Raw genomic sequence first — 21,905 nt, 5'->3', positions numbered from 1 at the left:
AGGCCCCTTGTCTGGGTGTAAGCCAGTATAAATCAGTCTAAAGCCAGATTAGCTGTCATTGATATTCATGAGATTCAAACCAGTTGATTTTTTTCATTTTTGTAAGTTGAAGTCCAGCTGGCTTTCCTCCCTACTCCTACCTTCCTTGTTTAAAACATGTTTATGGTGAAAAAAACCTCCCCAAAACATAGGTGCCCTTTGAAAAGGTTCAGATGCATATAAAAAGCTAATTATACTTGATCATTAAAACAGATTCAGCATAAATCCTGATGTGTGACATGATCATTTTCTCATAGCCTTATTTTTACAGCATTTCTGTATTGGTACTAAGCCAGGAGCGCCACACACAATCCTTTAGGATGCCAGATCTGTGCAGGAAAGAACAAATTCAAAAGCTTAAATGAGACATCTCAAAACTGCATCAAGGAAGAATTTATTAGCGTCAAGGAAAATATTATATGTGGTCACTGTACATTGATGTTCATAGTTAAAGTGAGACTTTACTATGAACTTATACTGAATTTATCATGGTGCTTTCTGGCTGGCTAGTCTGTTAGGGTTGACAGATTCAGGCTAGCTCTCTAAAAATAGCTGTGTAGACAACGTTTCAAAAGTGCAGCCTTTGAAACCTACCCCTCTCCCCCCAGACTGTGGAGCCTGAGCTACAAGTGAAGTTGCAACTTCAAAGGGCTGTCTACACAACTGTTTTTGTAGAGTGCTGGCACAAGCCCCACTAGCATGAGTCTATCGACCTGGGCTGGCAGGCTCGCTGCCGTGGGCTGCATAGACAGACCCACAGTGATGATTTCTAATTCTGGGCCTGTATTTGGCTAACTTATCAGCCATTAAAAATAGCTTTTTTGTAAGCAAGGAAGAATGATTGTCCTTTCCAAATGAGAACACTTTCCAAATTGGGAAACGGTCAGATGAATCCATTAAAAACTTTAAGTCCAGGTGAAAACTGTTGGGTGTGTGGGGGGTGAGGGGGTGTGTAGGGTTCAACTATCCTGTTTCTTAGGCTAATGAGAAATCACAATTTCTCTCTCTATAGGCTGCACACTGCATGTATCAATGTCCAAGTTAAGTGCAGCAATGGACTTCACTTTCTAGGTCCCAAAATATAGTAACCAAGACACAAAAATAAATTCACCAGCAAGTGCTGGATCTCTCTTCCGTGACATTGGAGGAAGTTACCTATTTTACCTACATGGCTTAAGTATCTTACAGGAAATATATGCAGGAACATCTAGGTCCAAAGTGGGAAATAAATACATGTTTTCTAAATAATGGTCATTTTTAATCTTATAATAGTGGGTAACTCAGAGACCTAGCCCCTGTCCTCCAGGCACTCTGTGATATCAAATGAGCAGTTCTCGCCTTCAGGTGCTGTCTCGAAAAGTCCATAGATGGCTCAAGAAAGTCTCTTTGTCGAGCACTAGCTGATATTTCCATTTTCAACAAAAGCAGCTGATGGGTTTATTTTCTCCAATACTAGAAAAGAAGACAAACACAGTAGGACATTTATTCAGCTTTGATATTCGCAGAAAATCAGTTAAGTGTAATTGTACTCTGGGCTGTAGATTTCACAACTCCATAAAATGCTTAAAGGCAGGTGAACTTCATGACCTTTAGCAGAACAAATATCTATGAAACATACTCTGTTTATGTTAGTTTTTCCACTTGACAAATAGTTCTCATCCAGCACACACGTTCTCCCCGGCATCTGAGGCATTTCATTTGGTTTACAGGGTTTGCTTTTCCAAAATGAAGAACAAAATTGGAACCTGGCAGCAACTGAGAAAGGGACATCATCTACCACAGCTTTGAGATGCAACATGGGATGCTGCCAACCAAGGCTGCTAATTAGGATGCAGTGCTTGAGAAACCGAAAAGCAAGTTACCCAAATATGATTTAAATGCAGCTTATTCCTACTCATCCCAAATTAAAACCCTGTGACTAAGTCTTTGAACTGTTTTGCTACGAAAAATTGTAAAACTGTACTGAAGAGTTCAAAATTTTCACGTTTGCAACAACGCTTAACATAACAATCCTGAAATGCAACTGACTGAGTTTATAATTTATAAGGAAAAAAAAGTTAAATAATTTAGTAACTTCCTCAACTGGAAATGGTCAAACCTCATTTCTACTATTTTCTCTCTCTATAGACAGCTGGACTGCTGCTAAAATGAAAATAACCATCTCCAGAGACTAGAATATTGAGTCTTTATAAATGTGAATTGAAATTAGTATGTCCATCCTCTTCTCTTGAACAGTCACTACACAAATATATTACACTTTCTTGAGACAAACTGTATTTAAGGGACATTCAACAAGAGAAGATTGAGATACTGAAAATCGAGATATTAAAAAAATTACACAGGATCTCAGGCGTTCAAATAGATTAGAAAAAAAATGCAGGCATGTTTTCAAATAAAGAGTCTCCATAACATAACTTCTATGAATCATGTCTCTTTAAAACACTGTCATTTATTAAAAAAAAAAAATCACTGCTTCTCAGTAACACAACGGATGCCAAAATAATCAGTTCTCTCCATACAACATGAGCTTTACACACACACACACACACACACACACACACACACACACAGTAGTGTGCAAGAACACTGAAATACAACAGTTACTATAATAACCAACCTTATTAAAAGCTCTTATATTAACAGGTGCAACAAACAGCGCAGACTGCATACTAGTATTTGCAAGTCCATTTTGGAGGTGGAAAGAAAAATAGACAGACAGATGGATAAACAAGCATAAACAAAGAACAAACTGAAGGGCATTTCAAACAAAAAATTGCATGGCTTTATGCCAATATCTGCTGTTTAAACAAGTGCCTAATTTTAGACAGTATTTTCAATTGCTATTTAGAACAATACTATTTGCAATTCATCAAAACAATATTATGACATATGCACAAACTGAAAACTTCCATTTGGCCATTAGTGACTGGTTTATTGTCAATTTAATTGAGTATTAATTGTTCCTTGGTCTACAATTTTACAGTGGTGAGTCCCATAATTTTTGTGCAGCAACTTCTCCAAAAAGAAAGCCAGACAAAGAGAACGTTAATTAGAACACTGATAAACAAGCATTGAACATTGCAAGAGGATGTTCTGAAGGACAAGACTATAACAGGGTTCAAAAAAGAACTTGATAAATTGATGAAGGATGGTTCCATCAATGGCTATTAGTCAGGATAGGCAGGGATGGTGTTCCTAGCCTCTGTTTGCCAGAAGCTGGGAATTGGCGACAGAGGATGGATCACTTGATGATTACCTTGTGATGTTGCACTCTATATGATTTAATGAAGTATGCTGATGAGTGTGAATATAATGTAACTAAAATATGCTTCATGCAAAAGGTCTCTTGTAAGGTATCATTGCAAAGCTTGTAATCTACTGAGTGTGGTCATCCTATTTGTATAAATGTATCACTCTTGTATCTGAAACTAGAAATATGAAATAGAACTCTGAGGGCTTATTGTAATTATGCAAAGTGTGGGCCATTAATGGTGGTTTGGAATCTTGATGGCTCTGTTTGCAGGCAGGCCTTCCTGTGAGTCAGGCTGGGAGGAATGAAGGCTTGGGGTCTTACAGTGACATGTGATCATGTCACCTGAACTGGAATCCATCTTTAACCTGGTGTTTTTCCATTGAGAAGGAGGGGTGGGAACCCAGAGGGACAAAGGATTCCCACCTTATGCAAAAGATATATAAGTAGGTGGAACAGAACAAAGGGGGCAGCCATCATGAGAAATCCCCTAGCTACCACCTGAGCTGGACCAAAGGCTGTACCAGGGGAAAGAATTGTGCCCAGACTAGGAAGGTGTCCAGTCTGTGAAAAGCTTATTGAAACATCACTGAGGGTGCTTATCTGTATTCACTTTTATTACTGTACTAGGGCTTAGACTTGCGTGTTTTATTTTATTTTGCTTGGTAATTCACTTTGTTTTGTCTGTTACTACTTTCTGTATTTAATAAAATCACTTTTTACTTATTAATTAACCCAGAGTATGTATTAATACCGGGGGGGGAGAGGGGGGACAGCTGTGCATCTCTCTCTATCAGTGTTATAGAGGGCGAACAATTTATGAGTTTGCCCTGTATAAGCTTTATACAGGGTAAAACGGATTTATTTGGGGTTTGGACCCCATTGAGAGGTGAACATCTGAATGTTAAAGACAGGAACACTTTTTAACCTGCTTTCAGTTAAGTCTGCAGCTTTGGGGCATGTGGTTCAGACCAACTGTGGCAGGAATTTTGTCCTACATTTAGAACTCCCTATATATTACAAAACACTAAAAAATAGTATACTCCAGTGCCTACTCAGCACTAAGTCTGTTTACATGCAAAGGCTAACACCACTCACCTTGGGAAAATCTAGATACTGAATCTAGGAGAAATATGGAGCTCGGAATTAGAGATGGGACTGGTAACACTGCCGATTAAGGGTGCCTGACATTTCCCATTGTAAGAATTCGTTTTCAGTTCAGTTTCACAGATTCCAAGGCTAGAAGGGACTATTGTATTTTGCTTATAATTTTGACAAAACTAACTATCTGGGCTGAAAAATTTAGCCAAAACTGTTCAGCCATTTCCAAGAACTAAGTTAGGTAAAACTGCATTGTTACACACACGTTAAAAATTCCGACCAGTTTTTCTTTGGAGCTCTAGTGTGCCCTACACAATGGAAAAGGGACTTGAAATTTGGCAGAGGTGGCTTTTGTGTCAGGAATGTGCCTTTTGCCATTCCTGTGAAAATCTGCTCAAATTTGGGACAGTTATAATCCTTACACCCACAGAATCAGTTCCACTATATGCTTCAGTATGTAGGCATAGTAACAGGGTGGAGGACAAAGCAGCAGTCTATATAAGTCTCATCCTATTAGAAACCATTAGCTTCCTGAATCAGGCGCTCTTATGGGTACAGCCCTACAATCAATATGAAAACTGGGTGTGTGCTGCTAAATGCTAGGGCCTACTCAATACAACTTAAGCCAGCTTTGAAATGCTTTAACATCAAACATGTCTGCAATTTAAAAACAGTGGGTAAACGAAGAAAATAGTTATGAACGAACAAGTCTAATTTAAAAAAAAAAAAATGGATGACCAAGATCAAATCTGCAATCTCTGATTTATTAGTGCTGCTTGGAAAATGTATTAGCACCTAGCTGGGAAATTCTGACAGCCATCTAAGACAAATGAACTTCTATCAGAGACATGTCTAGAAAAGGGCTAGCATAATTCTTTAACTTAAAAAAAAAAAAAAGAAAGATCTGTTTACACCTATGTGGGTCCATTCAGAATCAAAATCAGTGTTTTAGTCACCCTCCCTGCCCCCCCCCCCAAAAAAAAAAAAAAGAAAAGAAGGGGATAGCTTCTTGATACTTGTACTCTTAGGGCCCTAAACTCAGTTCTTACAAGAAATCAATCATTGCCGGACACCTAGTAATCACAATAACCTAGAGTGACCGAGTACAAATATGAAAGATTTCTCTTTTTCTCAGCATTTTCCTTCTGTTCACATATAAAAATAGTCTTCACTTAAAAACACATTTATTAAGTTAAACTTATATGGTTTAATCTGTACGGCAGGAGTAGTCAATAGGCACATCATGGGCCAAATTCTGACAGCCAGACGCTTTGGAACGGACCCCAAAATCTTTGTATTTACTTATTATCGTTATTTTTTTTTATCATTATTTTCTTGAGTCTGGACCTTAACTATACCTTGACCAAGAAATTTGGACCTTGACAAAAAATAACTGACTACCCCTGCTATAGGGTAACACATACTTGAAAATGAAAGATACGAGTCTGCATCAAAAAGAGAATTAAGTGGAAGATCTTCTGCCGAAAGGATAGCCATAGAAACAGTTTGTATTTGATTTTGATCATTCTTTTGGAAAATAATTTTTTCTAAAAATATTTGGAAGCCTGACTGGATTTTTTGAGATCAACATTTCGTGATTCTTCTCTGAATTGCAAGTCTCCTCATAAGACTAATACTTAAGGCCAACAGGCAGTGTAATGTCTTAAACCACTCCCTGATAAATGTGAGCTAGACAAGTCAGAAAAACCATTATGATCTCAAAGATGAATTAAAATGCTTTTGTGAATATCATTTTATTGCACAATGATATTAGTCATCTCATCACACCCACAATGGACTACAGTAGCATTAGCACATAAAGTGTATGTGGCTAAAATTTCATTCTTCACATAAGGAAGTGTGCATTCTGATATTAAAAATGATAGAGGAGAAGGAGAATATTCCCCCATGGAGGCTTCAGAGCTTTATAAAGATAATTAGTTGGAATACACTGTTTAGAAGCCAGCAATAAAAGCCACCAGCAACAAGAGTCAGTAGTTGTGGGGGAACTGAAGCAAGAGTAGGAAAATGAGGACTTCAGCCTTACTTGCTAAAATTTCACTTCTTGGCGATATGCTCAGGAGTGGCAGATCCTTCTCTTGCAGGATTCAGAGACAGCACAGAGCTCTGTCCAACAGGTAGACTTTACCCCTAAGGACCCACCCATGCAGAGCTTGCCAAAACACACTACTTGCAAGACTGAACAGCACTCTCTAAATCAAGAGTTTAGCTGCCCAGTTGCTCCTGCAAAGGGAAGACTTTTTTGTGGGCATGTCTTTAAGAAGGCTGTCCCCAGCTGAACACAGCTTTCTACCGCTTCTGAAGCCTGCCGCAGAAGACACACCTAGACAAGGGGCTGCTGATCACAAGAGAAATGTAACCACACAGTATATTTAACAGAGGAATAATGGACAGAAGATTGCTTTTTTTGAACTTTATTTCTATTGATTTAATTTTTGTAATGTATAAACAATAGAAAGGACACTCTAACTCATAATGTTTTGTGAACTGTGAATCTTAAAGCTGTTTAAGATCCCAAATCTTTACTACATAGGCAGAAAATTAAAAATAAATACACTTCAAAGCTAAACTCTTGGGAAATCCTTAACTTGCTAAAATGTGAGCTGGCAGGTCCTTAAAAGTTCTCTCTCTCCTGGTCGAGCCATTGACCATGCAAAATTACGGATACTGCTTTGCCTTAAGGTTCTGCAATCTCATTGATCGCTTGGGCAGCTGCTCTGAACCTAACTCACCTTTTAACCACTTCAAAATTCTTTAACAAAGCATAGGCTGGCAAAACGCTCATCTCTCTGTTCCCACAGTCAGTCACTCTCTCTACCCCTCTTTTCACCATGAGGCCACAGACAACCCATCAATCTGTAGCATCTTACCTGAGCAAACTTGTGTATTTGTTCTACTACAGCTGCAAAGAGAGCGTGGACACTTTCATCAATTAGACTCTGCATGTAATGTACAGCTTCTTCGTCAGAGAGGTCCAAACGGAACTTGTCCTGCACCTGGTAGGAAGGGATTAGAAAGATCAGCCCTTTTGTACAGAAAGAAAACTCTGGCCCTGTAATTGTAGAATTCCATTTTTACTGTATTTATATACAAACAAGGAAAATTCCATCTTCCAAGCAGCACACACAGCTGCCACTGGACTCAGCACAATTAGGGTTGCCAACTTTGGTTGGATGAATTCCTGGAGGTTTCATCACGACATTATCTTTAATTAAAAAATAATCTTTAATTCCTGGAGACTCCAGCACAATCCTGGAGGGTTGGCAACCCTAAGCACAACTAAGCTGTGGACAAGTATCTATGGGCAGAAGAATTCAATCCTATCATTCTGTATGTATTTCTTGGCCGGAAGATGAAGGGAAAACATCTGAAAGACCATCCATATTTAAAATAGAAAGAAAATCCTATTGCTGAATCACCTTCTGGGTGTGGTGTTCTGTCCCATCCAGTGGCACCGAGACTACGTAGAGAGAGATATAAAATGAGTCTGTTCTACTGCCTTAGCGAAGAAGCAGTTGGCTTTCAGCTCATGCAGTAGAGGCTCATGCACTAAGCTCCAGAGATCCCCAGTTTGATCCTGCCTGCCGACGACCAGGGTCTGGCGGTGTTACAATAGTCTAATTCCAAAGCAAAAGTCATTTCTCCCAACAACCGAAATCAAATAAAAAAAATAGTTTTGGAAATCTGATTTTGGTGAAATGGCCAATCTATTAACACAAAGTTTCAAAACTGGCAGCCTACTCGGTGCTCAGGTAGAGCAATGGGTGCCACTACAAGACCCTACATAAACAGTGGTTGTAAGTAAGCGTAGCATTCATTATGAGACACATCAGATTTAATCTCTACATGTGGGCGAGCAAAAGCTCTTTGTTTTATTGCAAAAACGCAGCTGAAATACACCTCTACCTCGATATAACGCTGCCCTCGAGAGCCAAAAAATCGTAGCGCGTTATAGGTGAAACTGCGTTATATCGAACTTGCTTTGATCCACTGGAGTGCGCAGCCCCGCCCCGGGCACTGCTTTAACACGTTATATCTGAATTCGTGTTATATCAGCTCGCGTTATATCGAGGTAGCGGTGTATTTTGGATGGTCCTAATAGTTGTTGAAAGCCTGCGAAGTTCCTTTTGCCTAAAGTTAAATTAAGAATGAATTGTCTTTTTGAAACTGTAAGGCAATTAAGTAAAGAATATGGAATCAGTGTAAGGATGAGCACATCACTCCTATGAAGACCAGTCTCCATATGGTAAATGAGAATTTGATTAACTCAGATTACATCCTTCATATGTAAACAGTTGATTGGAGACATTGCTACTCTTACCTCGTTGGTTGTTTTGACAGCAGCATATTTTAAATATGATACAAAAATGGCAGTACTTTGCCCAGTAATTACAAATTGTACACAAACTAAATGCTGAGAATGGGTACCATTCGTCCGGATTTCCCCGGACATGTCCAGCTTTTCTCAGTTAAAAATAACGTCCGGGGGGAATTTGGTAATTGTCCGGACTTCCCCCCCATGCAGAGTGCGTGCCGCTGACAGGGCGGCCGGCCGGATGGCGCCACTTGCATGGGGCTCCAGCAGCCAGAGAGAACCCATCCTCCGCTTCCCCCTCCTCTCCCCTGCAGTTGAGATCACTCCCCTCCTCTCTCTCCCTCCCTCCCCCTTCCTGCATTCGCAGCCAGCCAGCTGTTTGCAACGGGCCTCCGGCAGTCTGGAGCTCCTCCCCCTGTCCAACGCGCCGTTCCGCAGCACTCTGCGAGGGCGGGAACCGGGCTGTGCGCTCTGTGGGGGAGCGCGGCGTGTCGGGCTGCGCGTGGAGCCTGACACGCTGTTCTGAGCGGCACGGTAAGGGGGCCAGGGGGTCGAAGAAGGGGCAGGGAGGTTCTGGAGTCAAGAGACAGGGAGCGGGGGAGGGTTGGATGGGGCGTGGGAGTCCCTGGTGTCTGTCTGGGGGTGGGGGGGTGGATAAGGGTTGGGGCAGTCAGGGGACAGATAGCGGGTAGGGTCCTAGGGGGCCAGTTAGGATGGGGGGAGGGTCTCAGGAGGGGCAGTCAGGGGACAAGAAGCAGGGAGGCTTAAGTAGGGGGTGGAGTCCTTGGGGGCAGTTAAGTAGGGTTACCATACGTCCATTTTTTCCCCGGACACGTCCGGCTTTTTGGTCCTCAAATCCCCGTCCGGGGGGAATTGCCAAAAAGCCGAACATGTCCAGGAAAATAGCTTTGCCGGCATCCCTGCCCCAGTCCCCTGCTTACCTTGCGGCTCCCGCAGGCTGCGAGCTGCAGGCGGATTCCCCAGTGGCGGCTACTGCTGCTCCTCCCAGACACCTCAGCTCGGTGTAGCTGAAGAGCCGAGCTGCCTGAGCGCTACTGGCTTCACAGTTTGCCGGGCAGACCCCAGACCTCCAGACCCTGCGCCCCTGGCCGGGTGCTTCCCCATCTGGGCTCCGGCTGCGCTGTGGAAGCGCCCGGCCGGGGGCAGGGTTTGGAGGATGCCCGGCAAACCATGAAGCCGGTAACGCTTGGGCAGCTGTTTCACGGCTGGGAGGGAGGAGGGGGAATGCGGGGCGCTCGGGGAGGGGGCGGAGACTTTGGGGAAGGGGCGGGGAAGGGGGCGGGGCCAGGGCCCCGTGGAGTGTCCTCTTTTTTTAAATGAGGAAATATGGGAACCCTATCTGAGAGCATCATAATTAAGGACAAACAGCAAAGTGTCTAGCTTTTATTACTAGAGAAATTCTCCGGTCTCCACTTTGTTTTTCTTATCTCTATTCTGAATAAGCAAAACTCACTCCGCCCTGAGATGAACACTGCACACCCTGAGCATGCTCAGTGAAAACCTAGGATTTCTAAAATGGTGCCCTGGCAAAAAGCCAAGTATATATGTGTATGTGGAAAGGCAGACTCACAGCTCTGAGGTGAATGAAAACAGTGAGCATGTGCAAGATTGGTGGCTATTGAGCATGTGCAGTAAGGGGTGACAGAGAGGTCAGTTAGCTGATCAGAACTTGTTTTAAAGTCAGAGCTGTCAATCAGAACTCTGAAGTAATGCTTGATACTGTGCATCTGTGAGTGAGATAATTACTTCTAAAAATATAAAGTTATATTGGGAGGGAGCGACAAATGTAGCTACAATGTAGCACGAAAGGCCAGCTGCCAGCAGGCAGTTTAGGAGTCTGAGCCTGAGTCAGTGAGAGAGAGAGACGATCGGGAGAAGACGAAAACCAGAAAAAGGAGCCGGAGAAAAAGCTGATGGAAAGAAGCCAGAAAAGCTGCTGCAGAGAGACAAAAAGAAAGAAGAAAATCGGAGTGGAGTAAAGTTGATTGACCACAAACTGCAGCAATAGGTTTTTAAAGGAATACCAAAAAGGATTTATAAAGTAAACCTGTTATTGGTTTAATTAGAGTACAGGTATAGTGTAGGATGGTATATAGGGTTAGCGTGTCTGTGTGTGTGTTTATAAGAATGCATAAAATTCTATTATTAATTGCAACATATCTACTTAAACTTTAAAGCAATTTAAGAACTGCTGTCAGCGATTTGTTACAAACTGCCACCTGTAACAAATCGCTTTGCTTAGAATCATTTACATTATATACAATTGTAGTTTGAATGCTCTTTAACTTGCAATAAGGGATTGTGTCTCATGGTTTCATTTAGGATTTTAGGTTAGACTGTATTAGGGATTATTGTTTACATCAACTCAAAGATATTTTGTTTTGGAAAAGAATACTGCCTGTGTCAATTACTTTATCTGAAGGATATATCCATGTCCTTTAATATTTCCTTAACTCCCCTTGAGACGTATATCTTGGGAAGAACAGACTAAGGGGGCAATAGGCAGACTATTATAGCAGCGTCTCAAAATCAATTTTTTGGGGTAAAAACTTTCTTTTCCCAACGTCACGCAAAGCCTTGACTTATATAGATTTCATAAAGGTGAAATCAATGGCTTTTCATAAATGGAGACTATCTCCTTAAGAATTGTTCAGCACTTGTCAAGATGGCAAAATCGCAGAAGCGTCTTTCAAGCACAGACACGCCTCCCCTATATTCAAACCTTTGCTTTAATTCAGCTGGCAACAGCTTAGGTACACTAGCAAACAGGACCTTGCTTTTCAATAGCATTGAGTGGCCAGGGAACCTAAAGTGCTTTGGTGGCATTTAAGCAGCTTCACAACAGCTGGGTTAAAATGACCATTTCACAGATGTGCAGAGTGAACAGCTTTGAGGCCAACATCTTCAAAGGGAGTCCCTAAAGTTAGTCACCTAAATATCTAGCCTATTTTTCTCATGTGCTGACCACCCAGTAGCTTTCATCGGTAACTGTGTGTGCTTAGCACCTCCGAAAAAATCAGGCCCCTTGTACAGGTGGCCTAAAATTTCCTCAGGTGACTTATCCAAGTTCATGTGAGTCAGTACACCTGAGAATAAAACCAAAGAGTCTAATACGCAGTCTCTTCTAACCACTACCACTCAACCGCGCTGTTTAAAATTCCCAGTAGCAATTTCACAGGGTGACTGAACAATCTGACTGAACGTATGCCTACAGGGTAAATTTTGAAAGGACTGAGGTTCAGTCTCTCATTTTGGTGGTACAAATTTACCCCTTCATTTTGTGGTCCTAAAGAATGTTGGGTAACAAATACAAGCACTTGTGCATCTAATTAATAGATATTAGGAGCAAAATGGACCATCATAATCACTAGTCTGACCTCCTGCAAAATACAAGTAATAGAACCCCAGGAATTTTTGTACAAGAACATCACTTTTTGAGCTATAAGTGTATCTTTTAGAAAGGCATTCTGTCTTCACTTAAAGACTTCAAGAGACAGGGAAACCTCTATGTCCCTAGGTAAGTTGTTTCAGTCATTAATTATACTCATTATTTAAATACTGTCTTATTTCTAGTCTGAATTTGTCCAGCTTCAGCTCTCAACTGCTGGATCTCATCACAACTTTTTCTGCTAGATTAAAGAGCTGTCCATTATAAGATATCCCTTTCCCATATAGGTACTTATAGATTGTGATCAACTCATCTCTTAACCTTTTCTTGGATAACCTAAATATATTGAACTTCTCAAGTCTCTCCCTATATGTTTGTTCGCAAGACTGAATATTTTCAGTAACTTTTTTCTGAATCCTTGCCTATTTATCAACATCCTTTTTAAAGACTGGACATAAGAACTGGACACAGTAGAGATATTACTTCCCTACTCCCACTTTATATTTCTCTGCTTATACACCCATGATCATGTTTGCCCACTTAGCTACAGCATCGTACTGGGAGCTCATGTTCAGCTGATTAGCCACCATTACCCCCCCCAAAGTCCTTTTCAGAATCACTGCACTGCAGGACACTGTTTTGCAATTTGTAAGTGTGACCTTCATGCTTTGTTACTAGATGTATGACCTTGCATTTGGCTTTATTAAAATGCATGCTGTTCAAATAAGCACTCTGTACAAACTGATATGGTCATCTGTATAACTGATCTGAGCCCATCATTATTTACCACTATAAATTTGTCTCTTCTGCAGGCTTTATCAGCAATGATTTGATATTTTCTTTCAAATCATTGATGACAATACTGAACAACAAAGACCCAACAATTCTCTGTGGTAACCCACTAGACATACCCCATTTATAGTTACCTTTTTATCTCTAGCAGTTAACCAGTTTTTAATCCATTTAACATAGGCTACATTGATTTTGCATAATATTACTTTTTTCAATCCGAATGCCATGCAAGACTAAGTCAATGACTTACAAAAGTCTATTATATAAAAAGTGTTACCTTTATCAAACAAAATTCTAATCTCATCAAAAATCAACATCAAGTTTGACAAGACTCATTTTACTTAAAATCATGTTGCTTTGCATCCTTTAAGTCTTTACTGACTATCCCATCTCAGTCTTTCCATGAATTTATCCAGGACTGATTTTGTGCTAATTAGTTATAATTACCCAGGTCATCCTTTTAAATATTGGCACATTGGCTTTTTTCCATCCTCTGGAACACTGAAGAAGTTCCAAAATGTGTGAAAAATGAACATCAAAAGTTCAGAGAACTCTTTGGCCAGTTCTTTTAATATTCCTGAGTGCAAGTTACCAAGTCAAAAATATTTACTAAATATTAATTTAATAGTTGGTGTTTAGTAGTTCCCCTAGTGATGGAACAGAAAATATATCATCACTATAAGATATGAATACATCTTTTCCCCCTCCACCCAATTTCCTGAAGCGCTCTAGAACTGAATTCTGGGTATAAAATGTGGGTGTAATCAGAGGCCAGAAAAAGTGATAGATCTCAGAAATATAAAAGAAAGAGAAAAAAGTAGGCTAACAAGTAAACCTATGATTGGAAAAAAAATATTCAAACTGTTCAGAGAAAACAAGAAAAAAAGCAAAAACCAGATGAGCAAAATGTATGTTTTTAGGCTAATACTACATGTCTTTCAATCAATGCCACCCCATTTATGAAGGCACAGCAAGACCAAAAGAATCAGAAGAAAAAACAGTTTCACCTTCATCCCCAGGCATATTTATACAATTGACAACCCATCATGCACATATTCATCAGAATGAAGAGTTGAAAACAAAGATCACTCACTCATTGCTCTGTAACGTAACATCCCTATAGCAATTGGTCATGTATACGATTATAACTTGCCTAATGCAAACATTTTTTCTAAATTATAAGCCTCTTATTTTTGATATTGTACAGTTTCAACTTTTACCAAACCACTAGGATCCCTATTCAGAAAGGTACTTTAAACACGGAAGTAGTCCCCAATTGACTTTACTGAGACTAGTAATGCTTACAGTTATACACATGCTTAAGTACCTTCCTGAATCAGTGCAGGGGTATGATGAGGACACTTCAGGAAAAACGTTAACTACATTTATCTAAGAAAAAATGAAACCCCTGTAACGCTAAACTGCTTTGCGCAATTCTTGTAATCAAGCACTTACTCTATCCATCTTTTAATCTGCTTGTAGAAGAATGTCCTCTTTGAGAGCCTTAAAGCTACTGATGTTAAGATGCTGTATCAGCCAAATGGTGGTAATGACTATTAAATATTTATTGCCTTTCTAGAGAGGAGACTGGCACACATTTCTGTTCAAATATACCAATTCTGCTACAGTTAGATTAAAATTAGACTGCTATTAACAATAGGATCAAATGCTGTGAGCACTAGATCCTTGCATGACAGATTTTCAGTGCTGCGATAAAAAATGACTGCTACAACCTAGGTGAGAAGGAATATCAGGAAATGACAAATTATTTCTTGAGTTGCAGTAGTACCAGAAGCAAGATTAATGAACATTGACTTATGGCTCTTATAACAAAACGAATACTAAGGTGTTACACTTCTAATCTCTCAGTAGCAAAGTAACCCATGGTTTCTCAAAGAACAGGTAGTACTGGGAAGAGATTTGTGAGTTTCAGATCAGATTATTTTGGAAATAATAAATACTTGAATTTGTGCGTTTCATATCTGAAACACACAAACAGAGCGCCTATCACAGAGACATTAAAAACAAAGAAGTTAACCTTGTGCAATTTATATACAACCTCATTTTTGGAATTTAAATGACACCAACTCTCCTCTGTCTGCTTTTAAAGTTATTCCTGGTTGGCGGCCACTCACAAAGAGAAAGGAACATCCTCTGCTTAAAATGTACAGGATATGTCTGATTGGATTTCTTTGCCTAGATTCCACAGAGGTGTGATTAAAAATTAAACTTTTCTATTGAATCAAATTAAACAAACTTCCATATGAATATTGCCTATCGCTATTTATATGTTCTAGAATGAGAAGCTTGGACAAAGATTAAAAGGTTTGATAAAAAATTATTGATTGTCTTTTAAGGCTTTAAGTTATTATATTATTGTAGCATCTAGCAGCCCTAGCCATGGACCAAGACTCCACTGTGCCAGGCACTGTACAAATACAGAACAAAAAAGGACTTAAAGTCTTCCCACTATTTAACTGTATTGTACTTTTGGTAAATTAATAATAAAATTATTTTTGGTAGCACCCAGTGTGTGCTAGGGATTTTCCAAATACAGAAGAGTCACAATTTTCGTCTCAAGAACAGACAACGGGTAGGGGGAAGAGAACAAATAAACAGTTACGTTAACAAATACATATGATTATGACAAGAAAGCTATACTCCAGTTACCCTCAAGCATGGCAATGGAAGTATGTTTCTTAAAGTCTTCACAAGCAACCTGACTGTGGGGAGGAGACAGGCCATGGAGATGAAGTAAGGAAGGTCCTTTTGTGAGCAAGGGATAGCATGGATGAAGGCATGGAGACAAACAGAAGTAGTTGCTCATTATTTAAATTCAACGCATGAAGGAAATGAATAGAGGGCAAAAAAAATCTCATATCTTTGTTTTGTTCATTGCAGGCCCACCTGAAATGTGAGCTCCGCTGGCTACCAAAGAAAGTAAAAGGAAAATTGCAATATAATCTTAAAGCCACTTTGCTATGTGATCTCAACAGATCTCAGACAAAACTGGGTTAGACTTGATCAGTAAATGGTTGGGAGACATCCAAGAAACAAAAATGCTACAGGAGATGGAATTGGAGATTTAGTAGGTGATACTCCCCTCAAAATCTTCTCTGAGCCAGTGACCCAGCACAGGGCTAGGAAGCACTGCAATGCTGGACAAAGATTTGTTTTAACTAATATGCGCCAGAGCTCTTCGATATTCCATTACTGCTGCACCAAACAGGTTCCACAGCAATTGGCGAAACTGCGGATAGAGCGTCAAACAAAGCCTCTTTCTACTTTGTCCGACAGAGAAAGATTTCATACAATATTTGTTTTAACATGGCCTAAGCCACACTTAGTTGGAAATTCTGGGTCAACTATAGAAATGATGTCTGAGTTATTGCTATTGGGAATAGTTTACCTGTAGATCAAATGATTTGAATGTGGATGGAAGTAAACAGTGTCATATAATTAAATTTCAAATGCGTTTTACAAAAGAAGTGAGAACACATTTCACACATCCTGCTGGTTCCATAGGCATGTAAGCTTATTTCTCGAATTCATCAAGCTTATACATACTAAGACATTAAAGTATTAGTTATTTTGCTAGGATTCCTTTTCCTTAGCAAGCTTAAGAAATATACAGTTAATTATCAGGGAAAATAATTTACACTATTGTTAAAGAAACAAGTCTTATCTATCACCAATTTGAGGGTCTACATTGCACTGTTTCTAGTTTGACTGGACTCCCTTTTAAGGCAGGCAGCACTGATCCTTAAACCAGTCAGAGAAGTTGCATATGAGCGACATATATCCCTCTGTTCCCCAAAGAGCTAACCATGTTGCCTCTGCAGCACTGCTATCCTGAGCTGAGATGTAGGCTAGACATGTAATTATTTTCTCCAAATCCATTAAAAAAAAATCTCTGCGGCAGTATAGGACGGCTAGCCATATATTAATAAACAATATAAAGGATTGACTGCACATAAATATTCACCAAAAGCCTGAGATAAAAGATTGGCTTTATAGCTTGCTCAGTAGCTTAACAAATCTGAGCTCTGGGGCACAAAGAAGGGAAAACTAGTTCCAAAACCAAACAACCCTCATGTGGTGTGATCTGTTACCAGCTGCTTCTTGCAGGCATTAAATGTTCTCCAGCTGAGAAACTGCCATTGATCTCATTTGGGGCAGCATCACGCAGGGAGAGAGGCACTTGCTCAGTGACAAGGTTCCAAACTGTTTAGGGCTTTGCACGTTAAAGCCAACACCTTGAATGTCACATAAAAGTTCACAAAGCCAGAGCTAGTGCAGGAGCACCTGTGCAACATGCTCTCAATGTACTGAATTCCAGCTGAATGCGTGGCCGTGCACATCAATACCACTAGGACAGAGGGCTACCTCAAGTGTGTGTGTCTGGAAATAGTGTTAAAATGTAACATTTTACTTTTACTTTTAAGAAAATTAAAAGTCTGAATACTGTCCCACAAGTACTGACCATGAAAGATTTGCTACCTGGGACTCCTTTCTTCATGTTTGTGGAAAGTTAATTTGATGCAATCTAATACAAAATGACGTGTACTAGTTTAAATTTGTAATTTGTTTTGTTCTATTAGAAACAAGAACAATCTAGGGAATACAGAGAAAATAACAAATCCAATGCATAGTTCTTGCCCACTCCATCAAATTTTTGTGCAAGAATTGAATATTTCCCATTGCCACAGATTTGACTTCCAGTGCTGTGCCATAGCCACAAGATAATCCATTATTTGGGGAAGACCGGTTAATAGATTTTGATACCAGAGGGGACCACTAAATCATCTAATCTGAACTCTCATACATTACAGGCCATTACATTTCACCCAATTATCCCCACATTAAGCCTAATAACTTGTGTTTGACTAAAGCATACCTTTAGGAAAGAGATCCAGGTTGATCTCAAGACCTCAAAAGATGGAGAATCCACCACTTGCCTTGGTAGTTTGTGTCAATGGTTAATCAAACTCATTGTAAAAAAAACAAAACAAACAAAAAACAAAAACCACCTGTGCCTAAAGTGATTAGTAACCCAGGATGCGAGTTCAAGCCTAAAATTTTCAAGATATTTTGCAAAATTTGAGCTAGCTCTTTAGGGCAATATGTTATCAGTATTTAATGCTTATCCAAAGCTGCTTGAATGCTCCACGTAGTTAAATGAGAAAAGATACCAGTGTTCACATTTTGACTGAATAGTACATATGACAACCTTTTTCCTTAAATTCTCTGGTTGATATTTATTTCACAGACTAATTGTAAGGCAGTCACTGTGAAAGCTGGCTGCTACCTGTGCCTCCAGCAAGGTTAAGTAACACTGCAGGTGTTGACTACGATTAGCTACTTAATAATTTGATCATTGGAATACAGAATCACTCCTTGCAAAGTCAGCTAGTGACACTCTTAAGACATCTGTGTGCCTAGAACTGAGTAACATCCTCTAGATCAGTGGTTTTCACCTTTTTTTCATTTGCAGACCCCCTACAAAATTTCAAATGGAAGTGCAGACTCCTTTAGAAATATTAAAACAGTCTGCAGAGTGATGGTCCCTATTGTACTCCACTGAGGGTGATTAACAAACAGTACCTATGTGGGAGGAGACTGTGGAATGCAGGACTGCTACTCCAAATGAAGCATCCATCATGGATTCATGGACTAGAGCATAGCGTGTGGAAGAGGTGTGCAACGAATTCCACGTGGCTGCCTTGCATACGTCTGCGAGGGGCATGTTGTGGAATGTGGCTGTAGCTGATGCTTGCACTCTTGTGGAATAGGCCCGAATCCCTTCAAGTAGGGATTGTCCCGATTATTGATAGCAAGATAACAATGTGTAATGCACCCTGACACACACTTGGGAGATTCTTTGGCTGGAAATGGCTTGTCTTATCATTCTCTCCGCTATGGCAACGGAAAGCTGAGGAGATTTCCGAAAGTGTTTTGTCCTTTCAAGATAAAAAGCCAATGCCCTTCAAACATCTAATGAGTGAAGCCTTTCTTTCCTCATTCGAGGCATGAGGCTTGGGGAAGAAGATAGGTAAATGTATGTGTTGATTGAGGTGGAAATGGGAAACCACCTTAGGCAGGAACTTGAGGGGAAGTCAAAGAGACTTCGTCTTTATGTAAAGTGGCGAAAGGGGAGTTAGCAATCATGGTTCCCCGTTCACCAACCCTCCTAGCCAATTTAATGACGATGGGGAAAGAGACTTTAATGGAAAGGAGAGAGTGACCATGAGGCCATAGGTTCAAAGGGGTAGACGTCAACAAGCTGAGGACAAGGTTAACGTCCCGGGGTGGGGGTGGGGGGAGGGAAGAGAGGGAAATAGGCTGAATGGGAGGGTATTTTCATAGAAGGCCCTTCCAGAACAATGCAGTTAATGGATGGGTAAAGATTGAATGGCCGTCCACCGGCAGGTGAAAAGTGCTAATGGCAGCTGCATGCACCTTCATGGAACTCAGGGCCAGTCCCAAGTCCTTCAGATAAAGGAAATATTCCAAGAGTAGTGGGATGCCCACTGCTTCACGGACGAGGTTCTGCCAGGTAGCCCTGGTAGTCAAATGTGTCTATTTGGCTAGATACAAACGTCTTGTGGATGCTTGAGAGGACATCTCACACTGCCGGAGAGCATTCCTGCGCTAGTGGAGAGTCATCCAAAAACCAAACCGTCAGGTGAAGAGTGTATGAGTTGGGGTGTTGTCTGCTGTTGTTTGGGTCAGTAGCTCTGGGAACATCCGAAGCATGAGTGGCAGGTTCTTTGACATGCAGAGAAGTGGTAGCCAAATTTGGCAAGACCAGAAAGGGGTGATCAGGATGGTTGTTGCTTTCTCCCATCTGATCTTGTGGATTATTCGTAGTGGGGCGGGGAAGGGGGAAAGCATAATTTGTCCGATCAGACCAATTGAGGACTAGGACGTCCCCCTGTGATTGAGTTCCAGTCCCTCCCCTTGAACAACACTTGTGCATTTGGTATTGTTGTGGGATGTGAAAGGATCCCTCACATGGGTTTCCCCATCCGCCAAAGATGTCCGTGATTACAGAGTCATGCAACTCCCATTTGTGGTCTATGGCAAAGTTTCTGCTAAAAGCATCGGCTTTCATGTTCTGGATAGGTAGGCTGTTGTCAAAAGAATATAGTATGCGACACACCATTCTCAAAGGTATGTAGCGTTCTGACACATGGCTCAGGATCTTGTCCCCCTGCTTACACAGAAGACTGTGGTGGTGTTGTCTGACATGACAAGAACGTGTCGGTCCTGGATGGTTGGTAGGAATGCCTGGCAAACTTTGCATGCTTACCGGCGTTCGAATATGTTTATGTGCATCCTGGCCTCTCGTGTTGTCCAGGTGCCTTGTGTCATGCAGTCTTATATCTGGGCACCCCAGCAAACACAAGAACAAACATTACTTCCAGATTACCAATTTCTACTAGTGGATTGTTAATTAGTGGAGGTTAGTGAAGCACGGACAGCTATAATGTAGTAATGTTCCCTACCAATCACAACAGGTCAGCCATCTCTTAGGCCATACTACAGCTGACTTGTGGCATGGTACTGACTTACTGGAACATTCCGAATGCAAATCACATGCCTCACATCTGTTGCTTCATTGGTATGAATCGCTGTCTAGTGGTTAGAGCAGAGAATCTCTGGCGCTTATCTATTTATCAAATGTGTATAACACCTAATTGCCTCACAGATGTAATAAGAGAATTAGTTATTGATAAAGTACTTTATACTGCCTTTTACCAAGGATCTCAAAGTACAAGAGTGAAGGATTATTAATAAGTTAGTTTTTCCTGAACCAAAGGACTCCCACTGACTTCAATGGGCACTAGATTAGGCTGCCAGTTGCAACTTCTGTAACCTAAAGCAAATCACTTCACTGACCTCCATTTTTCGGTCTGCAAAATGGGGGCACACTATGGATGCAGAAAATTTCAACCTGTGAAATGTCAATGAAAAAAACAAAGCCTCCCCCTTTCCCTGTTTTCTGACAAACTCTCCTACTCATCTCAAAGAAGTGCTGTGTGGATTAGTTAATATTTGCACAGGGATTTGAACATGCAAAGTGCTTTATAAGTGCCAAGCATTATTATATTCTCCAGCAAGAAAATTGCTCCACTTGAATCACCTGAATCTCACTGCCTTTCTGCACATACTTAACTACCCATACTGTAGTTAACAGCTCCTTGCTGGGGGCAGAGGGACTTTTCTAACATATCCTGGCCTATAAATGAAACAATAGTGACATCTACTGTAATCAATGGACATTTGAAGCACAGCTCAGTCAATTAGAGCACTGTATTCTTTAATGCTTGCTGAGTTCTTTGTGTGTCGATGAATCACCGGTCCCTGATGTTTTCTAATTTAAAGGTCATATTTGTTATGAAGGACATATACAAGCCATCTGGCTGTTCTGTTGAAAATGGGAGGCTTTTTTAAAAATTGTTTTTCTAAGTGTGACAATGCGGCGCTCTCCTTATATCGGGAGAATGACGACCCCCCCCTTTTGAGATACTGGCTTTGAAATTGGTTGCAGATTTCAATCATTATTAAAAAAAATATATAGAATTGCTTCATTTGAAAAAAACACCCCACAATTAGCAATTACTGTAGCAGCTGCATTTTACTGAAAGCAAGCTGTGTTGGCAGGAAAAAAAAGGCATTTATATTATGATTACTAGTTATACAATGGCAGCGTAACATACATAGATTAAAAAACAACAACAACGAGGAGTCTGGTGGCTCCTTAAAGACTAACAGATTTATTTGGGCATAAGCTTTCATGGGTAAAAAATCCATTTCTTCAGATGCATGGAGTGAAAATCATAGATGCAGGCATTATTATAATTTTAAGGCAGTCCCTATTCTGGAAATCTTCAGATTTAGCAGAAACAGACAAAAAAAAAAAAAAAAAAAGAAAGTAGAAGATTCAGAAAAAAGGGATTACCTTGCCGGGGGGG

At 40.5% G+C, this 21,905-nt stretch overlaps 1 protein-coding gene across 2 annotated transcripts in view; it reads right to left on the bottom strand.

Annotated features, from left to right (window-relative positions):
- Positions 1-412: 412 nt before the first annotated feature.
- Positions 413-21,905, bottom strand: part of PIK3C3 (phosphatidylinositol 3-kinase catalytic subunit type 3) — a 139,032-nt gene continuing 117,539 nt past the window's right edge. For both annotated transcript variants that reach the window (XM_034773560.1, XM_034773561.1), the window contains 2 exons: positions 7,282-7,407; positions 413-1,491 (listed from right to left, as the gene is read on the bottom strand). In XM_034773560.1, the coding sequence (XP_034629451.1) occupies positions 1,477-1,491; positions 7,282-7,407 (141 nt within the window). In that variant the 3' untranslated portion in view covers positions 413-1,476. The remainder of the gene's footprint in view (positions 1,492-7,281; positions 7,408-21,905) is intronic.

Source organism: Trachemys scripta, chromosome 6, assembly GCF_013100865.1.
Source record: "Trachemys scripta elegans isolate TJP31775 chromosome 6, CAS_Tse_1.0, whole genome shotgun sequence".
Classification (NCBI taxonomy): domain Eukaryota; kingdom Metazoa; phylum Chordata; order Testudines; family Emydidae; genus Trachemys; species Trachemys scripta.
This window is presented reverse-complemented; position numbering and strand designations above follow the sequence as displayed.